At 59.0% G+C, this 15,807-nt stretch overlaps 1 protein-coding gene across 2 annotated transcripts in view; it reads left to right on the forward strand.

Moving 5' to 3' along the window:
• Positions 1 to 15,596, forward strand: part of LOC117639560 — a 72,275-nt gene extending 56,679 nt beyond the window's left edge. The window contains exons 4-12 of one of the 2 annotated variants that reach the window (XM_034375353.1): positions 4,743 to 4,937; positions 6,795 to 6,904; positions 9,305 to 9,468; positions 9,558 to 9,787; positions 11,108 to 11,188; positions 11,269 to 11,427; positions 13,614 to 13,811; positions 13,916 to 14,059; positions 14,146 to 15,596. In XM_034375353.1, the coding sequence (XP_034231244.1) occupies positions 4,743 to 4,937; positions 6,795 to 6,904; positions 9,305 to 9,468; positions 9,558 to 9,787; positions 11,108 to 11,188; positions 11,269 to 11,427; positions 13,614 to 13,811; positions 13,916 to 14,059; positions 14,146 to 14,252 (1,388 nt within the window). In that variant the 3' untranslated portion in view covers positions 14,253 to 15,596. The remainder of the gene's footprint in view (positions 1 to 4,742; positions 4,938 to 6,794; positions 6,905 to 9,304; positions 9,469 to 9,557; positions 9,788 to 11,107; positions 11,189 to 11,268; positions 11,428 to 13,613; positions 13,812 to 13,915; positions 14,060 to 14,145) is intronic. The other variant, XM_034375354.1, reaches the window with a different exon arrangement.
• The last annotated feature ends 211 nt before the right edge of the window (positions 15,597 to 15,807 follow it).

Genomic DNA, 15,807 nt, shown 5'->3' on the forward strand with positions numbered 1-15,807 from the left:
GTGCGAGAGAGACAGAGCCCGTCCGCGGCGGCGGGTGCGAGAGAGACGGAAGGCGCTGCAGCCCGCGGCGACCACGATCCTCAGCGTCGTCATGGGCGGAGTGGACCTGGCCGGGTCCAGCGTCCCAGCCAGCGCCTGATGGCTTCACTTCGGCCGGCACTCCGCTCGCTCCGTCTCGCTCGCACTCACGGGGCGTCCCGCAGCGGTGCGAGAGAGACAGAGCGACGAAGCTGTGTGCGCGGAACCAGTGTAGTGGTGCATTGCCTATGGCGCCCACCGGCTGGAACCTGGAGCCCCGCGCTGCAGCGTCGAGACCAGCATGCATTGTTCATGTCGCACCGCGAGTCACATTTCAAGACGGAGATTCCTTAAGCAAAAGAAAAATCCGGGGCAGCCAGGACAAAAACGCGAGCATTAGCTCCCATCCTGGTTTTGCTTTCAGACCCGGCGAAAAAACACCCTTTTTATCCCTGTGTGTTGTTACTTTTTCATATAAGCGGCAGCAGAATTGATGGATTTGACGAGCCGTCGCGACGTTACAGTGCGGCGGGGGGTCGCCGCTGCGCTGCGCGGCTCCGGAATGTTGTAAATTAAGGACGACCCCCCCGCGGTCCCGTGGCAGGACCCTGCCAGGACACCGCCCGGCCACCGCCCATGCCATCCCGGCTCCAACCGGCCAATGGGCCTGCTTTATTCTTATGTTGCGCGCGCGCCCGTCGCGAACCCGCCCCGCCCCGCCCGCCCCGCCCCGCCACCGACTGGCCTCAGGAATGCACCCAGGGGGGGGGGGGCTTTAATTTGAATGCCATGCTCCGCTTCGTATGACACGCGAATTTGGCGTCATTAGACAACATTCTGCTGATACGTTACTGGGCCGTGAGGGCGTTCCACCGGGGCGTTCCACCGGGGCGTTCCACCGGGGCGTTCCACCGGGGCGTTCCACCGGGGCGTTCCGCCGGGGCGTTCTCCGGCGCGGACATGAGCGCCCCGAGACTGGACGACTCTGGCGGCGCGCTGGCCACTCGGCTGGCCACGGTAATGGCATCGGAATGCCATGGATTAGACGCCTTTCGTCTTTATCACAATAATTTGACGGTTATCGACGGTGGAGGGCCTTGGGCTGCCCTGGGCGCCGCGAAGACCAAGGAGGCCCCCCTTTGCTACGCACCGCGTGCCGCGCCGCGGGGCCCCTCCCCGGGGCTCAACAGAGCAGTGTAGTGCTTGGAGGACCCCGACGGGGCCTCCCGCCCACGACAGCCGCAGTTTCATAAATATATCGAGCAGCGCAGCGCTTGTCGCGTGGAATTGGTTATGCGGACGAGATTAAATTAAAGCGGTCGGGTTTTACGGCTACCGAATGCACACACGCACACACACACTCGCACTCACTCGGGAACTGGGGGTTTCAAGGTACCAGGCTGGACTCTCAACTTCCTTCGGACGCCTGATTGGTAGGCAATTTGTAGTGCTTTCCGCCTGGTAAGCTGGCAAAAAGTGCGACCGCTTTCGTCGCTCTGTCTCTCTCGCGACCCCGTACGGGACGCCCCGTGAGTGCGAGAGAGACAGAGCGAGGGATGAGACGGATCGGAATGTGGCGTGGCAACGCGCGAGCCTTGACGACTCCGGCAGTTTGAGGCGACTGTTACGGTGGTCAGGAGACCGCGACCCCGCATGCTGTCTCTCTCGCACCCGCACGGGACGCCCCGCGAGTGCGAGAGAGACGGGGCGCAAGGGTCCCCCGCGACCTTAATGGCTGTCCTTTTCGGTCAGTGCAATCCTATCCCCCGTGGCGGCGTGGCGGCGTCAGTCCGTGGCAGTGTGGCAGTCCATGGCAGTCCATGGCAGTGCCGCCACCATTCCCGACTGACGACGTTTTAATGGCCGCGGCCTTTCTTTGTCGGTTATTAAAGGTGTGCGGCAGAAAAAAGTGGCGATGCAGGGCGCGATGTTGTTGTTGTTGTTGTTTTTGGAGGGGAGGCGTTGGTGGTCACGGATGACGCGCCCCGTCACAGTGGTGTCACAGTAAGGGTACCTGGACTGCATCCTCGTCATCGACATGTTTCTCCTTCGCCTTCCAGTAGCCCGCTCCGCCCTCACGAACCGCAATCCTGCTCGCCCTGCTCCGGCTCCCGATTGGGATTGGGATTCGCGAGCCGATTGAGTACTTGCAGTGCCTCGCGGCGGGCCGCTCGGCCAATCACGGGAGTGTTTCTCGAGTGAGGGAGAGATGCATATCTCGGGCTCGGCACTTGTCAGGGCCGGAAACCGGCCGTCGCCGTGCGCCCGAGTCCGCCCGAGTCTGCCCCTCGGCCGAGTCCGAGTCCGTTCCGAGAACAAGGCGGTGCGGTGCGCGACAAGCTGTACAGTCGCGAAAAACGGAGCGAGCACGGATGGCTGCACATGCACGAAGTGGTGCACGGAGCGAAAACCGAAGGAGGATTATTGAGTCGTCATGAGAGGCGTTTTCGTTCTCTTTCCCTTTCCCCGCGCGGCCCCGCCTGGCCGCGACTGGGTGACCAATGGGCGGTGGGTCTCGTTGTGCAAGCGGCCCGGCCAGCCCGCCGGGCTGCGTTCGAGGAATCGTCAATTTATTTGCCGATAGAGAGCGGCCCGCAGGTCGATTCCGAACGGTGCCCTCGTCGGTCTGTCTCTCTCGCTCCCTTTTCGGGACGCCCCGTGAGTGCGAGAGAGACAGACCTCTGCAGAGCGAAGCTGCCCGGAATGCGGGACCGCCCCGGACGCGGCCGGCTGGCTTCGCCGGGCTTAGCCGGGCTGGGCGTTGTCTCACGGAGCGGAGGCCACGTGACCGGCTGGGGAATATATTAAATGCATCCCGACGAACGCCTTGGGTGCACGGGGCGTACGTCGTACGTGTGTTTGTTGCCGCTGCCTTCGGCGAGCTTCGCGCGTGCTTCGCCAAGTTCTCAGTGCCCGGACGTGTCTGACGTGTCGGGGAAGTCCTGGCGCCCGAAGGTGCCCGAAGGTGCCCGAAGGTGCCCAAGGTGCCGAAGGTGCCCGAAGGTGCCCCCAAAGGTGCCCGAAGGTGACCCCGAAGGTGCCCCCAAAGGTGCCCGAAGATGACCCCGAAGGTGCCCGAAGGTGCCCCCAAAGGTGCCCCGAAGATGCCCCCGAAGGTGCCCGAAGGTGCCCCCGAAGGTGCCCCCGAAGGTGCCCGAAGGTGTCGACCCCGTACGGACAGAAACAGAGTCATGGAATATGAAAATGAACAAGGACGGGGCTGTCGCCCACGCAGCCCGGATGTCCCTAACAGGCCGGGCGGACAGGTCCTCATAGGGCCCGTCTCTCTGTCTCTCTCGCACTGGCGGGCCGTCCCGTGGCGCGCCATGGCGGTGCGAGAGAGACAGAGCGACGCTGCGATGGATGCCCAGCCTCACTGATAACGTCAGTCTGTCACTGGGGCGTGGCGTGCAGTGGCGCGGCGCTGCGGGTGACAGACGCCCTCCATCCTTCATTCACAAAGACGCAGCATGCCTGGCACGGCAGCGGGGCCGCCAGGGCCTAGACCGGGGTGGCCCAGCAGCCGGACGGGACAGCGCGCCGGAGACCTGCTCGCCCGAGCTCCACAAGAGAGCCGACACATCTCAACTCTAGAATTTTCCCCCCAGGATAAAAATTTACGGTGTTCCCATTCAGCTTCCAGCCAGCACTCGTGCCTGCAGTCCCCAGGCACAGCTTGGCTCCAGTAAGCCTCCAGCGGCGGGGCGGCCCCATGAGAGTAGGACTTGCCTCCGTGGGCCCATCCAATGGCACGATGCTATCTCCCGGACAAATGCTGTCACACGAAAGGCGCGATATGTATCGAAACTCGGAGATGACTCAACAGCCGAGGCGGCGGCGGCCGCGGGCGGTAAAAAATATCTGGAATAACAGTCAAAGTGGCGGGCTCCCGCACTTGGAGGCTTTTAAAGATGGAAATGAGGCGAAGGGAATTCCATCCATTTTCGGAGCCGCACCGAAAAGCCAGCAGGAGAATCAATCCCTCTGGGGTTTTTGTTTTCGTTTTGGTAATTAGAGCTTGAGTGGGCAGGCCGGGCAGGCAGTGCCCGCAGGCTGCGCAGGCTGCTGCGAGGCCTTCAAAGGAGCGTCTCTAGGAAACGAGTCGAGTTGCACTGAGGCGGAGTGGAGCCCTTTTTGCTCCGTTTCGCTCGTACCGCCCTCTTTACGACTTTCTTTACAATGGCGTTTCGTTTTCGACCACACAAGCCACGAGCCTGACCTTCGTCCTTCGTCTGGAGTGTCTGGAGCGGGCCGATTTGAGCCCTTTGAAATCGGCGCTGGAACTCGCTCGGGCCCTCCAGGTGTGGGGCCGGAACGGTGTCGCTATCCGTCTCTCTCGCACTCCTGGGACGTCCCCCAGGGGTGCGAGAGAGACAGGGAGCCCCCAGGGAGGCCCGGGTCAGGTCAGGATGTGTGCCATTACACTCGCTTCCTTCCGTTGTCGGCTCGTCGGCCCCGTCGGCCCGGGCGCTGCAAATTATCGCTCAAATGTAAAGCGAATTAGTGCTAACCGTCTTACCTGGCCCGTCCGCGCGCCCTGCTCGCTCTGCTCGTCCAAGACCCCCGTCGTTGCGCCGACCAATCAGTGACACGCAAGAATGCCGAGCAGACGGTGGAAAAGAGGGGGGGGGGTCATTTGACCCCGAGGCTGAAGACGCGACGCAGCGCGGGCGAGACGGCGTGTGACCACTTTGCTAACGCAGGATTTGTTCTTCGTGTTGCAGAAACCAAGGAGCTGGACGGCGAGGAGGTGCTGAAGGAGTACTGCCCCGTGTCGGGCAGGTTCACCTTCACGTACAACGTCAACGACGGCCTGGAGAACAAGCAGGAGTGCCCCACGCCCGACTCGGAGCTGGACAACTGCCCCGCCGGCAACGCCATGAACGTTCGCTTTAGGGGCTGCTCCTTCGAGAACCACAGTGAGTAATCAGACGAGAAAAAGCGCGTGAAGCCGGTATTCGAAGCCGCGGCCGCGCAGCGTCGCTCTGTCTCTCTCGCACCCCTACGGCCCCGCGGGACGCCCCGCGAGTGCGAGAGAGACAGAGCGACGGGAACGAGTCTTGCAAACATTTCCGTCATCAGTCAGGCGGGAGGCACGGGGACACACAAAGGCATAATGGATAGTCATACCTGGGCCTTCATTTGTCCGCGTTCATTCGGCCGCTCATTCAGCCGCCCCGCCCCGCCCCGCCGAGATCCATAATCCCTTTCCAAAGCGCACCGTTCGAATTTGTTGGCTCTCTTCTCTCCACCGCCACACTGCGGCACCTGCCACACGTCTGGCGTCGAAAGCTGTTACAAATGCAGCCACTGGGCCGCCTAGTCGGACTCCGAACGACGCTCTCTCCGTCTCTCTCGCACCCTCACGGGGCGGCCCGCGAGTGCGAGAGAGACGGAGCGACCGCGGTTCGGGATCAGCCCGCCGCTTCGGGGCGTGTTGATTGATGAGCAAGCAGCTAGGCTGCCGGCACGGCCGGAGAGGCAGGGCTACTGTTGCGCCTCCGCAGCGGCCCACAGTGGGCCAGAAGACCGGTGGAGGCGGCCAAAATTCTAGACGCGTTTTGAGCTCCAGAGTCGCTAACAGGACTCAAACCGAGCGTATGACCCCATCAATGGATTCCTCGTTCGGAGAGCAATCCATTGGTGGGGTCACACGTTCGGTTCTACTCCCTTTTAGCGACTCTGGAGTCAAGAATTTTGGCCGCTACCACCGGTCTTCTGGCCCACTGTGCGGCCGAGCGCGCGTCGTTCGTTCGTTAGCCCGTCCATAGGCAGTCTGTTTACACGCCCCGGTTCCGACCACCACTATGCAAACACTGCCTCACTCGAGTTGGATTAGTAAGCTCACGCGATTTTTCTCCCTGCTGCGTCCGTGACGAAATCAGTTTTGCGAAAAGTAAATAAAAATAAATGAGATGATAATGTCGCATGGCATCGCGGTTATCGGCCCCGATGAAAGACTTTTGGAGGCGCGCCGCGGGCCGCCGCTCCGCTTTTACAAACAAAACAAAAATTGAGAGAGCGATGAGCAATTTGAGGCGGCGTCCTCCTTGTCGGCCCGCAGGCTGCCGCCGAACGGTGCTCTGTCTCTCTCGCACTCCCTCGGGGCGCCCCGTGAGTGCGAGAGAGAGAGAGAGAGAGACTGCAGAGGGACCAGCCATCGATCAATCGGCAATCGACGTGCCTCCGGCCGTCCCGTCCCCGTCCAGCACACTGATTCCGCGAGTCGTCGCTCTGTCTCTCTCGCACCGACAGAACACGCCCCGTGCGTGCGAGCGAGACAGAGCGGCGACTCTCGGAATCAGTGTGCTGTCCGGCTTCCACTTTTATTTTACCCCCGGCTTCGAAATGGCTCCACGCTCCTCGGCGCTGCCGTGCGCTTTCGGCCCTTCGCTCTGTCTCTCTCGCACTCGCGGGCCGCACCGTGGCCGCCGTGGCGGTGCGAGAGAGACAGACAGAGAGAGGGAGCGGCCCGCGGAGGACGCCGCGCCGGTGCCGCCTCGCCACCGCCCCGAAGTTCAAGCCATTCGATTGTTTCCGAGAGTGGCTCGCCTTTCTCACAGAGGGCCGGAATGCGGACGGACGACGGACAGGTGCTAGCCGGACGTGACGGACGGACAGACAGACAGACAGACAGACAGACAGACGGACGCAGGGCGCTGGCCGATTTGGACGCCGCGAAAGGTGCATGGCCCTTCGGGCCCGCGGCCTGCGCAATCTACAGCCCATTGAAGGCGACTATTCATTCACACGGTGCTCTTGTTTGCCCTTTCCAGACATCACGTTCGAGTGCCTGGGCCACTGGACGGGCACCGACAACCAGCGCTACCTCGCCCTGCTGGACACCAGGGTGGACGCCGTGCGCCGCGCCCAGTACCGATGCGCCGTAAGTATGGTTACAGTGTAGAAGCCGCGGTGACGCGCTGGTGCTGGCCGTGGACGCCGATGAGTGTCTTCGGGCGTCTCGCTGCCCTCCTTCATCTGATAGTCGCCGCTTCTCGGCGCACGCAGCGAACGACGTCGTATTATTCCCCGACGCGCCAAAAAGGACCAAAAGGACCTGCCGGACCTGCGGGACTTGCAGGACCGGCGCGGCGAGACGCGTATCTCCGGCGATCCGACGCGCCGCATCGGCCGAAGGCGGCCGAAGGCGCCCCGCGCACCGCGGCCATCGCCGTCTCGCTCTGTCTCTCTCGCACCCGCGGGGCGGCCCGCGGAGCCGCAGGGGTGCGAGAGAGACAGAGCGCTGACCGCGGCGCGCTTTCGAGGAGCCCCGCGAGGACGCGCGGGAATGCGACCGCGGTGACCGCCGCGCCGCGCCGCCTATTAGAACGCGGCCACGCACCGCGCGACAATCGACCGTCTCTCTCGCGCCCGCACGGGCCGGGCCGCGAGTGCGAGAGAGACGGACACACACTGCCGGCGGAATGCACTGAAATGCAGCGACAGAGCCGCCGAGGCCGTCCGGGCCGTCGCGGCATTCCCCGGGCATCGATTCCCTGACCGGCGATCATCAAAATTGTTGAGCGATTCGTCGGTCCGGTCGGCCGACAAGCCAGCGGGCCAGCACGCAGCGCCGCGCCGACGCGTCCTCGTCCACCGTCCGCATCGCGAGCATTTTTCCCTTTTTGCCCGTGGCCTGGTCGGGAAAGCCGGAGTAAAAATCACTGCAACAAACCGCTCAAACAAAAAAAATGCTAGAAAATCGCCAAAAACAAGGCAAGTTTGCGCGCGAAATCCAATATGAGAATCAGTGAAGCCACCGCTGGAAATGGAAGGCCTTCGGTGCGAGATAGAGGATCGGCGGAGTCACTGCGGTTTTAAAAATAGTGGCGCTGCATGTCATTAGCAGTGCGTCGAAAACGAAAGTGGCCGACAGAGAGAAAGAATGAGAGGCAAAAGTGAGAGGAGACGCCATGCGTGGCGGCGCGGCGCGGTGCGCTACGGCCTTGGCGCGTCCCGTCCCGCCGCGTCCCGCGCTTCCGGCGGCCTTATCACGTCGCTCTGTCTCTCTCGCACCCCCACGGGCAGACCGCGAGTGCGAGAGAGACGGAGCGACGAGATGCGGCGTCGCGATAAGTATACGCGAGTGCGAGGGAGACAGATCGAGTGAGACTGTATGCGCGGATTCGCCCGGCAGCGGGAAAAAAGCGCGCGCGCGCGTACACTGTATATATTAGTGTAGTGGTATGCGCGGGGGCGTCACCATGGCAACGCGATCCGCTCGGCTGGTCCCGGATTGCGAGGCACGGTGTGGACCCGACCAGAAAGACACAAATTTCCGGCTTTTTGGGGGGGCATTTTTGAAACGCGGATGAAGAGAAGAAGTCATGGAACTAATTTCGTTTGAGTACGGTGTTCGCGGCAGCGCCCCGATTGGTCGACCACCCAACGGAAATAAGGCTCAACAAACACACACACACACACACACACACACACACACACACACACACCAGCATCGTTGATCAGGTACCGTCGGTCGCGTTCTGACGGATGAAATTACACACACACGGCTTTTTAATCGACAGAGACGTGGGACTAATTATTTTTTTGAGAAATTAATTAAGCCTTCCTTTTGGATATGGCACTTGATGGACACCGTTTCAGCTGGCCGTGGGGCCACGTACGTTCGGTCGGAGCCTGTCCGGGGCTGCTGTGTGTGTGGGGGTTAGGGGGGGGGGGGCAGCAAACACACAGGGCAGATGAAGATAGGTGTGATGCAGCAGGCGGGGCTGTCCGGCGGGCGGGGGCCCCGTCGCCCCGTCCTGAGGGACGCCGAGTCCACTCCAGACTCCGACGGCGACGCGAGCGACGCGCCGATTCCCCGATTGGAACGATTCAAACTTGCCGTCCCGCGGCCGCCCACCGCCTCTGCCGGCATGTGTGTGTGTGTGTGTGCGCAGAGCATGCAGTGCGTGCGCCTGGATGGCGAAACGCGTCCGCGAAGACGCACCAACATGCAGAGACAGCGGGCCGGACATCTCGCGGTCCGCGACTTGAGTTATGGTTATTGGTGCCGGGCCGCCCCGCCCCGCCCCGCCGGGGGGCTTGGACCAGGTTAAAGGGGCCGTCCGTCCGCGGGCCACACCGCCAGGACCGCCACACTGTTCAACATGTCCTGGCGCTGCACTGCGGGCTGCGGGGCCCGCGGCATGCGGCACTGGCACTGCCCAGGTGGTCCGGTCCGGCCGGCCGCTGCACCGTGCGGCAACTTGTCTTCGTCCTTCGCGTCTTCCCTCTCTCTCTGTCTCTCTCTGACCGTCGCGCTGTCGCGTCCCTGTTGCAGATGTACCGCGAGGACGAGGCCACGGGCATGACGTACATCGCCTTCTCCAGCGACTCGACGTGCTCCACGGACCTGCACTCGGCCACCCAGGGCTACGAGACGCTGACCCTCCGCAAGGTGCCGACGGCGCCCTGGCCGCGCCGCGTGGAGACGGCCGCCTGCAGGTGCGTACACTGCCATGTTTCCATGACGATTTTTGAAAATGATGGCGGGCGTCTGCAGTGTCCCTGACGTTGTTGTTGTTGTCCGGCAGGTTCCCGTCGTGGGCGCAGGGCCGCTGGGAGCACGTGACGGTGGGCCACAACTCGCTGACGTACCGCGACCACGCCGAGCTCAAGACGTTCTCGCTGCGCTGCATCGGCCCCGACCAGGGCGAGTCCTCGGAGCGCGTGCCCGTCTACTACCGCACGCAGTGCGGCCACGAGAAGTACACGTGCGTGTGGCTCAAGCACCACGGCAGCAACGTGCTGGAGTTCCAGATCGGTGAGTTGGACGAGTTGGACCGGGGCGCTACACTGCTAAACGCCAAATCGCGCACATTTATCCGCCCACAGCCGTGTCACCTGCCTCGACGCGGCGAACTCGCGGAGTCTGTCCTCTGGTTATCACCCGCCCGCAGCGTGGCGCGTCTGCGGACTGTTTCCGAAGGCTTCCTCGTCCCTCTCGCACTCATGGGGTGCGAGAGGGACAGAGCGGCGCCCAGGCCTCGCCGCCGTGCCGTACAGTGCCTTGCCGCCGCGCCGCGTGCAGCCTGGCTAGCACGGCCCGGCCGGCCGTTCTGGTCCGCGGCGCCGCGGTGAGGGCGTCATGTGGCGCGGTCGTTGGCTCGCTCGCGTGCCGTGCCGTGCCGTGCCGCGCCGTGCTGTACGTGCGAGCGCGAGCACTGCCGCCGGTAATTGCGCACGGCCCCGCGAGAAGCCGCGAAGCGACTGACTGCCTTATTTGCGGCGCGCGGATCCGAATCCGGGATGATCCGCGCTGTCTCTGTCTCTCTCGCACTCGCGGGGCGGGTCGTAGGGGTGCGAGGGAGACGGAGCGACGACGGTGACCTGGCGGGGGCGCTGACCAGGGTACACCGGCTGGGCAGTACCAGGGTACCAACGGCACTGGGACGTGGGGTGGGAAGCGGGGGCAGGTGGAGGGGCAAGTTTCCGGGGCGAAATCTGAGTCGGGGCAAACGCCGAGACGAGTGGGTGAATATGGCGGGGAAACACGAGCTGGCGGCGCGGCGAGGCGAGCCAGAGGCCTGGCGGGGGAGGGGAAGGCTTAGCTTGGGGTGACAGGCGCGGACAGCTTCAGCGGGCCGCAGCCTTTCCAACTTTATTTTTTGTCCCGCGTTTTTGCTCCCATGCCGCTGCGGCCCCTTTATCCTTTCTCGGGTGATTTTATTCGTCAACACGATATTTTTGTCAAATCGAAACTCTGTCGTTGTGTTTGTGGTCCTTTATTCGGAACAGAGCCTGTCCCTCTCTGGAGTTCCGCTGCTCTTGCGACCGGAAACGTGTACACTGGTGGTACCGGGGGAAAAGGGAGAGAGGGGGGGGGGCGATACGGCTACGCGTTTTTAATTAAGGCACCGTACCGATGCAAGGGGAGGGGGGATAGGCAAGGCAGCGAAAAGTGAATCATGTTGCATTCCCTTCGCCTCACGTGTGTGCCGTTTGGTGCCGTGTGCGGGGATGGGCCCTTCATGCACTGTTTCGCGGGGGAAAGGCGGGGGGGCTCAAAGTAGTCGCTCGCGGCTGACAGTCTATCTCTCTTGTCCTTGTTACTGACCGTCTTCGCTTCTTCGTCTCGTTGCAGGCCTCCAGGAGAGCGACCGCTTCAACAACAGCCTCTGCTCGCTGAGCAACTTCCGTGAGAAGATCTGGGTCACACAAGGAAGTGCGTATCATTTTTCTCAAACTGCATTCGCGAATCTCAAAGGACTCTACTAATTGCGCGCCTTTTCGGGGCCTTTTCAGGAACGGACCGCGTGCAGGAGTCCCCCTGCCCCATCACCGGCGAGTACAACGGCCTGATCCCGGACGCGGACGGGCTGTGCGCCAAACTGTCGTCCGACTGCGCCAACCCCGACGTCATGTACTACACCGTCTCGGACTGCGGCGACGAAGTGTACGAAGGTGCGTATCCACCGCTGCCTGTATCTCGTCTCCAAAAGGCTAATTTTATTTTTATTTTGCGAGGACAGACGCTTCAAGCTGTTGTATACAACTGCATGGTGTAAAATAATGGTGTACAGTATAGCGTAGCCGCTGCTGCCTACCGTCTGCGTTCGCTGCCCCGTCGTTGCTGTTGATAACTGCAGGCTTTCCTGGACCGCGGCCGTTGCAGTGGTGTAGCATCGTAGCAGTGCAGTGCCCGCGTGACGTTCCCCTTGCTTTGCAGACCGCTCCCAGTCCAGGTACCCGCGGCCGAGGTCGAGGCAGCGTCGCGACGCCGAGGCCGCGGCCGACGACGCCGCCGTCGGCAGGCAGGCCCTGCTGCAAGACGCCGCGGCCGCAGAGACCGCCGCCGCCGCGCCCCAGCTCGGCCAGGTGCCGCCCTCCACGGCGTCCGCCACCGCCGCGTCCAGGATCTACCGCATCAGCAGCAGTCCTCGGCAGACGAGCGCCGCGCCCGGCGACCAGCAGCAGGAGGCGTCCTGGGCCTCGGTCAGCAACCGCAGCACCTCGACGTGGGGGCAGCGCACCGACTCCACCCTGGTGGCGTACTCCCTCCCCCACGCCGTGCCGCACGCCGTGCCGCTGCCGCACACCAACCCCAACCCGCAGCCCCGCCACGCCTCGGCGCACGGGCCCATGTACCCGTCGTCCTACAACGCGCTGCTCAACCTGACCACCTCCACCGCCGCCCCGGCGTCCACCACGTCCACCACGGTGGCCTCGCGGTCGGGCTCCGCGCCGGCGACCTTCTCAGAGGAGGAGTACGACCCCTGGGCGTTCCCCAAGATGCACGGCCTGCAGACCACCAGCCCCGGGCCCCGCGTCGCCGACGCCATGCACGCCAGGCCCGTCATGTACTTCAACAGCCAGAGCGGGTACCGCGACCCGGTGCGGGAGGCGCCCCCGCAGCAGCAGCCCAACCCGTTCTACTACCACGGCCCCGCGATGGAGCCGCCACCGCCGGCGTCGTCCCCGCTGCCCGCGCTGCCCGCGGCGCGCGAAGTGTCCATCGGCTGGCCCGGTGCGCGCGCCTCGGCGATGCCGCCGTCGCCGGCCGCGGACCTGACGGCCACGAGCACGGCCGGGATGGGCAGCGCGGGGATGGGCACGGGCACGGCGATGGGGGGCACCTACCGCGGACGGCCCGTCGAGATCCCAGGGCTGCCGCCGTCGCCCTTCCTCGAGTCCCGCAGCGGCACCGGCTTCCGCATGCGCATCGTGCCCATGGCCGTGCCCGTGCACGGCGTCATGGCGCTCAGCGCGCGCGCCCCCACGGACCGCGGCATGGAGTTTGGCGAGCGGGGCGCGCTGTCCTCCGGCGTGTACTCCATCCAGGAGAGGAGCTCCACGCCGCGCCGCGCGCTGCAGCCGCACGACTCCGGCTGGACCCTGGAGGGAGGCTCCCAGGGCACGGCCTTCAGGCCCGTCGCGGCGCCCAGAACCGAGGCCCGCAGCGCCGCCACACCATTCCGCATGGAAGGTAGTCCGTGCCTGTGTGTGTGCGTGTGTGTGATTACTTGTTTGTGTTTTCATGTGCGTTCCCTGTCACCTGTTCGCCATCCACCTCACCCCTAGAGTCCTAGAACTCTTGGACTCTACTCACCCCCTCCCTCCTCTCACTTTATGCCATGAAATTTCTTGAGAAGAATTTCAGCCAGGGTTTGATGTGTTTGTTTCTGTGATGCACCATTTGTTCCACCTTTGTACTTGCATGTTTGTCTAAACCAAGAACATGAATCAAAGCTTCGAAAGTGGGGTGGCTTAATCAAGGCCACTGCTGCTGGAAGATTTGAATCAAAGTTTTCTGATTTGACCACTGTGTGTGAATATTTGCAGCACGCTGTCACTTTTGTTTTATTGTCCTACACATTGCCTTTTTGAAAATATTGCTAGAATTTTCACTTGTTTTACTTGTTTTGGTGTTTTTGTTTGCCCAGCCTTGTTTGCACCAGCCATCTGATTGCTACTCAAAGCACTGCATTTTTGTGTTTTTGTGAATTTTTTGCACCTTTATAATTATGTTTCCCTTGCGTCTCTCTGTTTGGTTTTTGTTGTTTTTTTGTTTTTTGTCTAACAGATTATAGTCTGTTGAAAATTATGGATCTCTTTGCTATGTATTAATGTGGTGATTTATTCTGTTACAGAGAGGCAGTATCGTTGCCTTGGCCAGTGGCAGGAAGGCAAACTGTTGTACACTTACACACAGCGTAAAGATGTTGGAACATACGAGTGTTTTGTTGGCTCCAAGATTTCCCCGACAGAAATTTACATCAAGGAAGCAGGTGAACACTGTGAAAGGGATGCCAATCCACTTGAACGTGGCATGCTTCTTCACAGGAAAGGTAAGTTTTAGCAGTGTGTCGTGCCCATGAGCCCATGGTGCAGGTCCGATGAAACTGTCTATTTCAAAAGAGATGAGATATTCATTTGGTTTTTCAATTTGTTGGTGGCACAGATGCTTGCGTGGGATCCGTTCCTGTCCCTCCACCTGCTCCATCCTCCCCAACTCCTCGGCCAAGACCAACAACACAATGGTCGGTCACAAGGCGGCCAGTGGAAACTCACACAAAACCCTGGAAACCAATCACAGGTGAGAATAGTGGAGATATTAGACATTCAGTGCTTTTACTATTGATTTTTCCAATAACATTATGTTTGCTTTCTATTTGTTAACAGCACCACCTCGTCCGAAGCTACCAGTCCAGAGCACAGCATCAGCACTTCAATCATCTGCATTGTGTTTCTTATCATGTATTCTAATCATTCTTCTGAAACAATTATAAAAAAGACTGCAACCATTTTGGACCTAAGGGTACTGTTAAACAGGCAAATATAATGCCAAACTCAAAAACATTTGGAACCTTAGGGTTTGTGATATGTCTAAATTTACTGAGGGTTTTCACTGCAGTTTTTGCTTGTGGAAACCTTTCAGACTTGATCTCGCTAAAACTCAAAAGGCTGGGACATTGAAAAAAAAAAGTTTTATTGTTGAAACCAATTGCTCTCTGTGATTAATGTACTTGTACATTTTCATCAGTATTTGCAAACAAGCAGTGCCTATCTATAAAACAGGGTACAGAAGCCTGATAAGAGAATGGTAAACTAGATATATGTATACTTAAAATGGGGAATCTACTTATGCCATTTTGTCATGTATATCAGTGTGATACAATAGTTTGCTTTGAGTCCTACATCAAGGTTGCATATTTATTGGAACCATCTTCACTAGTCTTTAGATGAATGTTTTAAATAAGGAAGGCTTGAATTCAAATTATAAAACCAGTAGTACAACTTATTAAGCCTCTGCAGGTCTCCTGTAGATTTTGGAGATTGGCTGAACAGTTCCTTCAAACTCATGGTTTTAGCCACCAGTTCAGAAATTTTCAATGTAGTTGTCAAAGGCGTCACTTAATCATCTCCATATGTTTTGGACATTACCTTCTGTAAGAACATTGATCACAGGACACTCTTGCTATTGTGAGTACTTCTATTATTTATTTGTGTATATGTATTTTATTTTGATCTATCTGTAATTAAGTTTACATTTATTTATTGCACTTTAATTGGAGTGTATTTTACACCAGGTTTTTAGTCATTATATTTAGTTGTTTATATCAAATCGTCCAGAGGGAGAATGCCATGTGTTGATTTTAATTTGTGTGAACTGGTATGCAGTTGGTATGCAGTTTTTTCTTGCCAGAATTAGTAACTCGAACAAATGACATTTTTTTTTCCATTGATTATCTGTTCAAAGTATACCTTTAAATCTATTCCAGTTGTTATTCTAATTGCATACCATGTACTTCATGCAGGGATTGTTTTATGTATATGATTTAAGGCATAATTTGTATTAATATGTGATGCGTGTGATAGAAGAGAAAGAGGAAGCATGTGTAATATAGCTAAATTACTTTTATGTTCTTGTAGATATTCTGTGAAGATAATGATTTTTCTTGTTATTCCCTTAGGACCTCAGCATTTGAACTGTACATAAAATGTTCCTATATTTGATTTTTCAAAAATATTCTATAAGGTTGATGATGTGGTCATTTGGGTGAACAAGTATTTTGTACATACCTAGTAATCTACACTGTCTCAAATAAAGTATGTGATGTGAAAGAAATTAATTTTATGCATTCCACTTCATTCCAACAAAATAAACCCCTCACTTCTTGGCTAAACAGCAACTCATTACAAGAAACAATGAGCAATTTGAACCTGTCTCATTTTTCCACACTTAAAATTCGAATGATGATAAAAAATACTGCTTATGAACAGTTAGTAGAACACCTTCTGGACCCAGCTCCAAAAGTCAAAGCAAAATTGCAGCACCTCAAT

This window comes from Thrips palmi, unplaced genomic scaffold (assembly GCF_012932325.1).
Source record: "Thrips palmi isolate BJ-2018 unplaced genomic scaffold, TpBJ-2018v1 HiC_scaffold_11, whole genome shotgun sequence".
Classification (NCBI taxonomy): domain Eukaryota; kingdom Metazoa; phylum Arthropoda; class Insecta; order Thysanoptera; family Thripidae; genus Thrips; species Thrips palmi.